The sequence below is a fragment of the Scomber japonicus genome, chromosome 19 (genome assembly GCF_027409825.1).
Source record: "Scomber japonicus isolate fScoJap1 chromosome 19, fScoJap1.pri, whole genome shotgun sequence".
Classification (NCBI taxonomy): domain Eukaryota; kingdom Metazoa; phylum Chordata; class Actinopteri; order Scombriformes; family Scombridae; genus Scomber; species Scomber japonicus.
Window position 1 is genome coordinate 1,092,855 of NC_070596.1, and position 12,762 is coordinate 1,105,616.

General features: G+C 39.3%; 1 protein-coding gene across 1 annotated transcript in view; it reads right to left on the reverse strand.

Moving 5' to 3' along the window:
- The window catches only part of mbd2 (methyl-CpG binding domain protein 2), a 33,724-nt gene that overhangs the window by 19,083 nt on the left and 1,879 nt on the right, over positions 1-12,762 (reverse strand). The window contains exon 2 of the mRNA XM_053339782.1: positions 4,123-4,282. Coding sequence (XP_053195757.1) covers positions 4,123-4,282 — 160 coding nt within the window. The remainder of the gene's footprint in view (positions 1-4,122; positions 4,283-12,762) is intronic.

Sequence of the window (12,762 nt, forward strand, 5' to 3'; positions counted from 1 at the left end):
TTCCTTCCTTCCTTCCTTCCTTCCTTTGTTCCTTTCCTTCTTTCCTAATTCTTTTTCCTTTATTCCTACCTTCCTTCCCTGCCACCCATCTTTCCTTCCTTCTACCTTTCCTTGCTCTTTCCTTTGTTCCTTTCCTCCTTCCTTCCTTCCTTCCTGGTCTGGCTTACCTTCCTAAATGCGAAACAGAGAACGATGATAAACCTGTTTGTGTGCATCAGTTGAGCTGAAAGGGTTAACTCTAAACTGAGGTTTCACATAAAACAACAGGAAGTGTGTGTGTGTGTGTGTGTGTGTGTGTATGTGTGTGTGTGTGTGTGTGTGTGTGTCTGTGTGTGTTTGTGTGTATACTCCCAAGTAATGATGTGTGAAGAGCAGCAGCACAATGAAAAGTTACAAACTGTGTCGATACCACACACACACACCCACACACATTATTTCTACCCTGCTTAAGGATGTTAATGTTGGTTGGTCGTCTATAAAATTGCGGCTCAGAGTCTCTCCTAAGAATCCCTGCTGAAAGTTAAAGGAGTAGTTTGACATTTTGCGATATATGCTTGTTTGCTTTCTTTCTGAGAGTGAGATGAGATGCTAAACTACAGCTAGGAGGTTAGACTAGCTTAGCTTAGCATACAGACTGGATGCAAAGAGAAACAACTAGCCTGGCTCTAACTAAAGTTAAAAAGCACTATTTACCACTTTTATAACCTTGTTTGTTTCATCTGTTTACAAAAAGAAACGTAAAAAATATAGTCAAGTTAGTGTCTCCTCCTTGCTAAGCTAGTCTAATCACCTCACAGCTTTAGCTCAGCAGGAGGCCTGTCGACCACAGACCAGAGTGTTAGCAATCTTAGCATGATGTAGCTCTTGAGTGAGTGACTAAGCGTTTTCCCCCAAAAAAACTATCCTCTAACTATTTTGACAAGCTATTTAACTACTTGTTTCAATTATTTTTTATGCAAACATATAAAACATTCTTTGAGCTGCAGCCTCGAAAATGTGTGAAAATTTGGTTTAATTCTAGTTCTTTTTTTGTAATAAAATCTATGATATGAGTTGCAGGTTAGCGATACATAAAGTAAAGCTTTCTAACACTGAAGCATCTAAAGCTCATCTATCTAGAGGTAATATTAATTATTTTGGGTATTCAATCAAAAGGAAAAAAAATATTACATTCATTTTTAACTATATTTCACTCTATAACACTGCCTCAACTAAAATGTCTTCAAATGTTTCAATCTTAGCCACAATTGTTGTAAAATCACTCAGATTCAATCAGCAGCTTGTTGAAGTCACTGTTTAAAAATCTTCGATAACTTTTTTTGTTATTATTTAAAAGATTTGGGGCTTTTGAGAAAACATTTGGGTCTGCAGCCCCAAAAGCCAAACCTAGCTCTACCCCTGATGTAAAGCCTGTAACTTTTGAAACTCCAAATTATTGTGTATTAATAGTTTTTTCAATGAGAGAGAACAAGTTACTAGTTTGTTGAACTTTTTTTGAATGGAAAAAACCACGTCAGACTCAAATTATTATTCCAAGCAGAGTATTTTTATATATCTTAAAAAACATGTCTGGAGGGGATCTTTAACTTTGCCTTGAGTCAAAATTTGGCAGCAAATGTTCAATTTCAGCACATGAACCACAGAGCCAACTGTAAATTACTGTTGAGTGTGCTGAGATAAGACCTGAATGTGATGATGATGGACAAGTCTCACACAACGACTGAGGACATTTCCGAAAAGGTGTTATTTTTTGATAAATTGACCAGATTTTGACAATCTAAACGGTTACCGTCTAGCCGATGTGGACTTTGAAATGGAGCAGTATTCAGGCTGTGAGCTGATGATGAAATCTCAAAAGTGCACAGGAATACAGACAAAAAAAAGAGCCATTGTGTGATGTGAAAAAGGATGATGCATTTGTAAGGTGGTTTACTGGTTTACTTAACAGTTTCCTGTCATTAAATCAAAAAAAGAAGGTCAGCTTTTCATTTATTTTTTTTATTCAAAGGTCTTGCTTTAAATCTCATGGTGATATTTGTTGTTGAAACCATTCGCACACTGACATTTTTTGTCCAGTTAGGACAGATTTTCTACTTGTCAGACGCTTGGTAAATAAGGGCCCTGATCCAATTTCTGCTCCCCAGACACATGAATGTAAAGTCACATGACCTTTGCTCTAGCGCCACACTCAGGACTCCTGGTCAGACTATAAGAGCAGCTATATCATCACTAATCTTTTCCCTCCAATACCTGTAAAGAGCACGGTAACCTCTGTGTATGTGTGTGTGTATGTGTGTGTGTGTGTGTGTGTGTGTGTGTGTGTGTGTGTATGTATGTGTGTGTGTGTGTGTGTGTGTGTGTGTGTGTGTGTGTGTGTATGTGGGCAGAGTCAGTGCTGTTATCTCTGGTGCAAAGACTGCAGCACACAAACACAGAATAACACACATACACACACACACACACACACACACACACACACACACACACACACACACACACACAGAAATGCGTACGTGTATGAAAGCATGCCAGCACGCATGCTTGACCTCACACACACATACACACATCAGACCATGGTCACTTTTACATTACATAAAGTTACATTCATTTCTGGAGACTTTTCCTCATCATGACTATAACCATTGACCCAAAAATCAGCCTTTGCCCAATTGGGGCAAACGGTTATTGTCCCCAATTACACAAGCTGTCCCAAATTAACTGGTCCCAAGTCTATAATTTGTCTGCAAAAGTAGCCTGTGAAAGAACTCACATGCACACGCACACATGTTTGCTTAAGTCACTTATGGGTTATTTGCATATATTTACATTCATTTCCCGGAGACTAAAACCCTTACCATAACCACTAACCCAAAGTTCACAGTTTAACCAACTGGGGGCCCAATAAGACAAGATGTCCCTAATGAACTGGTCTTTAGTCAGGTTTGTGTTCCTGAAAGTGACACACGCACAAACACACACACACACACACACACACACACACACACACACACACACACACACACACACACACACACACACACACACACACACACACACACACACACACACACACACACACACACACACACAGCAGTCTGATCTGTGCTGGGCGCAGTTTAAACCACGACCAAAGAGGATCCTGGTTTCTGATGGCTGTTGGATAATGTAAGTAGGCTATGTGGACACTTATATACAGACAAATATAGTTCAGGTAAACAGTCAAACCATCATTCTGAATCATAGAAAGCAACACTGCTCCGTCACTAAACTGACCTAACCACGGGTTCAACACACAAACACACTTTAAAACGCAGAGGAACATTCAACCTCTCTTTATCCTGTTAGTAAGTTGTTATAAGAGACAGAGTGGACTCCAAAGGGTCCACATAGAGACAATACTGGACTCAGACTGTCCTTTATTGTAAGAATGGGGGGATTTGTGAAAAGACATCTAACATCGTCAGTTTTTCTTTTTTTTTTTAGCTGTCTATAATGACCATCATTTCCCATAAGTCCTAGATGTTTGCGGGCTAAACGTCATGGTCTGACAGAGGAGGCGAGTCCACGAGAGTCACATCAAGTTCAGACATGTCCGCAATGACAGCAGAACAAAAAGGGACGCCCGCTGTACAAGTCTTTACACAGCACAGATTACAGCTAGAATGATTGAAAGTGACTTTAGAGGAAAGCGTTGGGGAGTTTTACACATATGGACAAAACCAAGTTACGATAAAGCTGAGAAAAGTCTGTCAAAACACCCACAGGACAAGTCAGAATAGAAAGCCTACAAGACTGAGGCTGTAAGAGTCAGAACAGTAAAAGGACGTAGACAAATCCGAGTCAATACACCCACGAAACTGAGACGAGTCCACGTAAATCAGACAAGAAAAATGAGACCGAAATGAGAAGTGGATTAGGGTTAGGGTTAGGGTTAGGGTTACTGACGGTTCAGAAGTGGGTGAACGGGGCTTCACACTCATCCCCTGTTGTGACTCGAGTGTCTGACCTGCTGACCTGTCGTGCTGCTGCAGGAAGAGTTGTGTTAATCTGATAATCTGATAATTCACAACGCAACACACCACAGCCCTGCCCCCACAGGTGTGTGTGACCCGTCAATGTTACCTTGGACATGCTGAGCGGGTCATGTCGGAGTCTCTGTTTGTTCTTCTGCATTTTCCCGGGCATTATCTTCCCTGTCCGGAAGTCGAAACATGCCAGGTCCACTGTGTTTCCGAGGTAACGGGACAACTGAGGCTTACTCCTGAACTTCTTCCCTGTAGGACTGAAGAGAGGAGAGAGAGAGAGTCAGTTAATTGAATCTGAGTTTAATCAAACTGCATCAGGTCAGCAGTGTGTTGAGTTACAGAAACAGAGATCACTTCAACTCCAGGTCAGTTACACTCTGTGACAGTGGTGGAAGAAGTATTCACATCCTTTAATGAAGTAAAAGTACCAATACAGTAATGAAAAAAATACTCCATTACAAAAGTATGCAGTATTACAGTAAAAGTACTGCAGTATTATGAGTGATGTAGTATGCAGTATTACAGTAAAAGTACTGCAGTAGTATGAGTGATGTAGTATGCAGTATTACAGTAAAAGTACTGCAGTATTATGAGTGACGTAGTATGCAGTATTACAGTAAAGTACTGCAGTATTATGAGTGATGTAGTATGCAGTATTACAGTAAAAGTACTGCAGTATTATGGGTGATGTAGTATGCAGTATTACAGTAAAAGTACTACAGTAGTATGAGTGATGTAGTATGCAGTATTACAGTAAAAGTACTGCAGTATTATGAGTGACGTAGTATGCAGTATTACAGTAAAAGTACTGCAGTATTATGAGTGACGTAATATGCAGTATTACAGTGAAAGTACTGCAGTATTAAGAGTGATGTAGTATGCAGTATTACAGTAAAAGTACTGCAGTATTATGAGTGATGTAGTATGCAGTATTACAGTAAAAGTACTGCAGTATTATGAGTGATGTAGTATGCAGTATTACAGTAAAAGTACTGCAGTATTACGAGTGATGTAGTATGCAGTATTACAGTAAATGTACTGCAGTATTATAGTGATGTAATATGCAGTATTACAGTAAAAGTAGTGATATATTATTATATATGACATCATTAGATTATTAATAGTGAAGCATCAGTGTTAGAGCAGCATGTTACTGTTGTAGCTGCTGGAGGTGGAGCTAGTTTACACTACTTTATATACAGTTAGCTAGTTTACACTACTTTATATACAGTTAGCTATTACACTACTTAATATACAGTTAGCTAGTTTATACTACTTTATATACAGTTAGCTAGTTTATACTACTTTATATACAGTTAGCTAGTTTACACTACTTTATATACAGTTAGCTAGTTTATACTACTTTATATACAGTTAGCTAGTTTATACTACTTTATATACAGTTAGCTAGTTTATACTACTTTATATACAGTTAGCTAGTTTATACTACTTTATATACAGTTAGCTAGTTTATACTACTTTATATACAGTTAGCTAGTTTACACTACTTAATATACAGTTAGCTAGTTTATACTACTTTATATAGCCTACAGTTAGCTAGTTTACACTACTTTATATACAGTTAGCTAGTTTATATTACTTAATGTACAGTTAGCTAGTTTACACTACTTTATATACAGTTAGCTAGTTTACACTACTTTATATACAGTTAGCTAGTTTACACTACTTTATATACAGTTAGCTATAGGCATGGGCCGGTATGAGATTCTGGCGGTATGATAACCATAAGAAAAAATATCACGGTTTCACGGTATGCCGGTATTGCAATTCCAGCTCTAAAATGTTCCTAAAAGGAAGAAAAATAAAGACACACATGTTCATTCAACCTGAATATACACTGTAATGACAGTGTGAGGGGTCGTGATACTCTACGCTGCAGCTGCACCACCTGAGGGATTTCTGACGAGCACTTCCTGTCTTTGACCAGACAATAAACAGCTCATATCTTAGGAACGGTACGACAGAAAATTTGGCGGTTTCGGTTATTGTGGCTTTTTCATATCGCGGTATACCTTGAACACGGTTATCATCCCATGCCTAGTTAGCTAGTTTATATTACTTTATATACAGTTAGCTAGTTTAGTCCAGTGGTTCCCAACCTAGGGGTGGGGCCCCTCCAAAGGGTCAGCAGATAAATGTGAGATGATTAATGGGAGAGGAAAGAAGAAAAAACAAAGTTCTGATACACAAATGTGTTTTCAGTTTTTGGACTTTTTCTCTAATCTTTGATTTTTGCTGAAATATTGGATCATTTGAACATTTATTGAAATGAAAGCATGTGAGAAGTTTAGAGGGAAAAATCACTATTTGGTGGCGCTGTTAACAACTCATAGCCATCTGAAATGTGAGCCGACTACACACTGCTTTTTGTAAGACGTCTGTATCGCTGTATCTGAGTGAATGTATGTAGTTACTTGTCACAGCTGCACTGTGCTCGCTGGCAGCTTTTGTTCAAGAAACCTTTTAAAACATCTTGAACAAAGTTTCTCTATCTTCTGCCTATAGAAGCTATACACTCTGTTTCATTACATAATTTGTTGAAGTCAATATATCATTGATATCAGAGCACATTCATTTGCAGGGCTTTTCAATATTAGTTCATCACTCAAGGTCTATCTTTACTAATGCCGCCACTTTTTTGTGCTGAGTCATTTCTTTAAATAGTGGTCTCTGTCCTCACATTCATATACTGCACAGTGTGAGGTCGCCTCAGCTCACAATAAAACCTGTTCTTTCCACGTTTTTTTAATGACACTGTGACATTAAGAAGACAGCTGAAATGTATATACTGTATGGTCATCTTCGTACTACCCTTTAGACACATACGACACTGATCAAAGAATAATCATCTCATATTTGTCTTCATGTGATCGTACACGCTGACGAAACATTCCTATCATAGTTTTCATGTCATGGAGCGAGGTGGTTAATATTTCGGAGTCAGCAGGATTAACCGGAAAGACTTAAATGTAATTAAAAGTTTTCTTTTTTAATTGGCAATATATTTTAACAGCATTTTAGTGTTTAATTTTACATTTGTTGAAATGGTTGAAATATAGTCTTTAAATGCTGTTGAGCCAAGATACTGTTTATAAAGTAGTTGTCTAAAAATATATACTTGGTTTTAACCTCAGATCAGACTGTGAGGTTACAATCACAGGTCTATAGTAAGATATATCTTTCTTTTAACTTATGGCTATAATGGGTTTTTTTCTTAACCTGACCACACATACCATCCATTCAGGGTTAATCCACTCAGAGTTCCGGGTTTGGTTCATAGTTTGGTAAACCTGTATCTGAAACAGGCCCCTCGGCTATACTGAAACCAGTACATCAACATCATTGTCATCGCCCACACAGTCACAAGAATAGGTGATATGCTGTATCACTCATATCAACATTTGACATGTAACAAGCGACAGCTACTACAATTAATGCTGACTGTTTTTTAAAAACGTATTGTTAATAGTTTAGTATTAAAAGAATGAAGAAATCCGTTTTTTCAGGGAAATATCAGAAATGCTCCATTCATCTCAGCCATCAGGAGGGACGTGTTGGAGGCTTGTTTGATTGACGCAGAGCTGCCAAGTCTCAGGCTTTGACCGTGAGACTCTCGCAATTGATCGGATCTCACAATCTCATGTCAGCTTTATATCTTTGCTTCCTCTGGTGTAAAATTTATGATTTTTAAGTGAAGGAACAGCTGTTGTTTTTTTCAGGTTCTGAAGGGCAGAGGTGCAGAGCGCCAACATCGGCAACAACCAAAAGCGCCCAACAACAATTCATTGTGACGCATGTTCGGTGGGCCTTTATTAGATATGAGAGAGTAGGGGAATATCAGATGATGACAAAGACCTGGTGAGGAATTTGTGTTAAATTTGTGTAATATCTGGAGTGTAGTAAATCAACCCACCCCCCAATTAAGTGAAAAACTTGACAGTCCAGTTGATACCTACTAGTGCTACACCGTACAGAACAGAGACAAAGAAAACAAACTATTAGCTACAAGTCATGAAATGTTGAAAAGTAAGGAGCATCTAATTGGATCTCAGTGACATTTCCAGGTATGTTTACTTGCTGTTTGATGTCCTGCAGCTGGGCGGCTAATTAGCTGTCTAGTTTGCTACCCGACGTCAACGGTGCACTTTTTCCCGGTCAATATTTGTTTGGTAGTTCGTTCAACAAACTGAGGTACAGGATGAGAGGTGTTTTAGATAAGTGGGAGACATTAACGGGAAAGCTAAAGTGGGTTATTCATAGTCTGTTATTTAGCAGGATGCAGTCAGGCTCAGTGTGACCGTCTGCTCTGCTGTGATAGAACGACATGTTATTGCTTTATGTAAGATTTGATTTGTTGTATCAATATAAGGACTCCAGCCAATTAAATGGATAACTAAAGCATTCATCATGTAAAACATCATGAAATCAAAGAATTTAAAATATAAATATATAAAAAGTGATCAAAAAAGATTAAAAAGTTTAATTTCAGCTTGACTTTAAAATATTCAATTGGAATAACCAAAAAAGTATATTCTTAATTGTCAGGATATTTTAACTAAAACTCAATTCAGATTACACACACACAGACACACACAGACACACACACACACACACACACACACACACAGACACACACACACACACACACACACACACACACAAATTGTTCTGATGTTTTCAGACATGTGAGAGCCCACTTGCCAGGTGAGACCAGATGGTAAGCATCCATCGTCATCATTATTATTATTATGGTTTATTTAATAGAGACAGATACTATATACATAGACAGGCTGTCTGATGCAAGTATCACTGTGTTTATATATAATGCTAATTTGCAACACCTGTCCCTTTGTGAAAATAAGAGATTAAAATATTAAATTAAAAAAGAGTAAAAAAGGAGGCCAACCAAGTATATCCATATAATAAATACAATACACAGCACAGAATAAAAAGAAGATAAGCAAAGTAAAACATGGTACACAGTACTATAAAATATACATAACACTAGACAGGAGTACATTTTTGTGGATGAATGAACCAGGATTTGGTGAGGCTCATGAAAGTGATGAAGTGTGCAGCAAATTTCAAGTGTTCATGGTTAGAGTTAGAGTTTCAGATTTTCAGTCCTTTCTTAGAGAAAGGCATCTGAACAAAAGATGCTTAAGGCTGAAGAGCAAGTCCATTTAAACATTTAAACACAAGCTTTACATAATGAAGATAAATACAGTTTTCAAAGCTTACAATTTTATATTTTCTTAGAATGTGGCAATGATTATTTTCTTTCTGTCTAAGATCTTCAGGTCCCGACTGTAGAGAAATTCTGTGGATTCAATTACTGACTGATTGGCCTTGGGACTAAGAGGTTAACCCTAGGACAGATGTGGAAGAATCACTGAATTTAGAAACATTAAAGGCACAGTCAAATGTCAAAACAGTTTCTTATCATCTTGAAACAGCTGTCTCATGCTTAATGAAACCATCATATCCTTTGGTAATTAACAGAAAGCTCTGTTGTCTCTGTGGCTTTTCAAGCATAAGATTTAATTCCTTCTGGAAGATAAATGTTGGTCTCAGATATAAATGTGTATCATATCAATACTTTATATAACTAATACTAATTCAAAATAATACTAATTTCAACTAAATTAGTTTGGCTGAAGGTAAATGTGTTAGGAAATATGTTTATTGGCTCTCTGGAAGAGAGTTCAGGAGGAAACACCTCTGATTACAACGGTAACAAAAGTCGTCTAGCAGCACATCTTCAAGCTCACTTATCACATGTCATATCTTGTTTGTTTAATCCATACAAAAAACAAAGTGTAAAAGACAAGAATTTGTTGTTTTATGTGTGTGTGTGTGGGGGGGGGGGGGGGGGGTTGTGCCGGAATATGTCTTGGCTACGAGTGGAGATTCCAGGAAGCTGCTGCTCCCGCTGGAAAACTTTGAACTCCCACGGACACGAGTTCAAACTCGGTGTACTGTGTATTGAGAGAGGCCCGGTCAGCTACAACATGTAGCACATCTGACACAAGCAGCTTCTGCCAAACACTTCCTCATACACTGCTCCGTACACAAACACACACACACACACACACTAACACACACATTTTGTACTTCAACGCTTATATAAGCCATTCCTCGTATCCCATATAACCTCGTTCTAATCTCCACCTTAAAGCCAGGTCTAAACCCTAGAACGTCCCCTTGAAGAAGTGAAGACCCTCACTTTCTAAATATGTCTACAATTTCCAAACCTGTCCTGAAGCCCTCACAAGGTCTCTACATGTCATGGGTCCTCACAATGATACAAGTACAAGAGTACACACATAGTCACTCAGCTGTGTCTGACATGTAGGTCAGCAGCAGCAAAGCACAGATCAGAGGCTCTGTGTGTGCATGTGTGCATGAACGTGTGTGTGTGTGTGTGTGTGTTTGTGTGTTAGTATCATATCTATTTTCTATCATCTTGTTCCAGCTCTTCTTTGAAGCTCTTTAGTGAAATATTCAAACTCAAGACTCCATGTTATTTTTTTATGGTTGCACCATTCTGGGAAATATTCACGTGAATCAGGATAGAAAATAAATTCTGTGGGTTTTGAACACAGTTTGTGATAAACAACACGAGTTTGTAAAGACGGAGTCAGCACAGGCTCCAGCAGGGGTGTTGCTCGTTCTTCCAGTAAGTCGGCCCTCTGACTGGTTTCCTTACTGGAACTGATGAGTCACATTACAAACCAAACTGAAAGTAAAGCCGAGTCTGAGCCTGGTTTAATATTAAAGCTTCAGGAAGTGACAGAGTTCAGATGTTCCTGACACTGAGCTGCTACTCTGATCGAGCCGCTGATCAACAGGAAGAGAACAGCCGTCGAACAGCCGCCTCTGAAAAAACAGCCTTCGACTCTGTGGCGGCGTTGCGGCCTCACCACAGACCTGCACCAGGAGTGACATCATTTCCTCTTTGATCCAACGCAGGATGAAGATGCAGATTCAGGAGAAAAGTAAAAAGCAAAACTTCTGACTGAACTTTGATATAGTTTGTAGACAAGCTGAACATTTGTTTGATATTCTCTGTCACAGCGGTGGTTAGGCAGAGATGCACACAGATGGTAGTTAAAGCAGCAAATAGCTTTTGTCTCAATGGGGGCTGAATGCTCTTATTGACACAACGTAATGTAATGTTCATGAAGAATATAACTAAGCTGACTTACTGGAAGCAACATCCAAGCAGCAGAAACACAGATATCCTCACTTTTAGTCCTTTGGATGGGCTGTTTCTTTCTTTACTTCTTCTTTTCCTTCATTTCAGCTAGACAGACTGCTAAAAAGCACTCTGTCTTATTGGTGTTGTGCTTCTTTGACCAGCGGTGTGATGTTACATGGCCAGGTGAAGTCATCACTAATGTGGGTTGCTGACTCTCCCCATCTCAGACTGTCAGCGGTAGAAGATGTGATCATCTTCTTAGTCTGAGTTGAGCGAGAGGCTGTTGACGATATCACACCATATCACCATACTTGCCACCTCCCTCCTTCACTCTGTTTCATCAACCCCACCGATCAGACCGACGACTGCAGCGTCGTCAGCAGATTGCAGGACAGCTTTGTCCTTGTGTGAGTCGACACAGTCATAGATAAATAGTGTGTCGAGCACAGGGGGGCTGAGTGAGGACGCATCCTTGTGGGGTGCCGGTGTTTTAATCATCACATAGTTAGAGGGACAGATTGTGGTCAGTTACAGAGTGTGTGGTTAAAGCTAAGGTTGTACACTTTGTGAGTTCGTGGAGGACGAACTCACAGAGCTGAGCTGTAACTGATGAAGAGCATTCTGGTGTAGGTATCTTTGTTCTCCAGGTAGGAAAGGTCTACTGTCCTCAGTGGATATGTTGGGGCAGTACAAATACTGCAGGGGGGGTCCTGTGACTCAGGTATATTACTCTAGCTCTGGGCCAGAACCACAAGTGACACAAGTGACTGGTCTCTTTTTGGGGACTAGGATGACAATGGTAGTTTTAAAGCAGGTATGTGTAAAGATGAACATCAACCAGTTCTGGAACACAGGTCTCAAGGGGTTATGTTATCTACACCTGCTGCCTAGTGGGGATTCATTCTCTTCAGGACTTTGCGTACAGCTAATGAGACAGTCAGTGTGAGTTCTTGCATATTCTGACTGTAAGAGCCTCCCCTGCGCTTCACTGTCGGAGGTCTCGAAACGGGAAGATGGTGGTGTTGGTTATTTCCGTGGCGGTGCATTTACAGTCCAAGAGACATGATCAGTAGTGAAATTAGTGACATGTGAAAGCAGTGTTTCTTCTTGAGGGACATCATCAGAGAGGTGCTTGGACACTGGTTGGCTCTTATTTATGCATGTGGCTATATTCAGGTTTGCTGGAATAATAATAAAACCTACAAATAAATCCACCCCACTTTACATTGTTTATAGTGATAACTGAAAATTAAATGCAACATGGTTGTGACAGCAGAGTGTTGTGTAATGACTACTCGCCCATGAAGTGCTTCCTTGTGCCTCACTTTTATTTCTTTATTTAACCTTTAGTTAGATCTTGAGGGGATCATTGAAGGCAAGCTCTCATTTTCAATGATTGGCATTTCTTTCTTTAGAGAATCCAAATGCAGCACAAAAGTCTGATATTTTCTACTGTAGAGAGACCAGAAGGTCGGAAGATGCATCCCAGAGCCCTGAACGCAGCATCTATGTGTA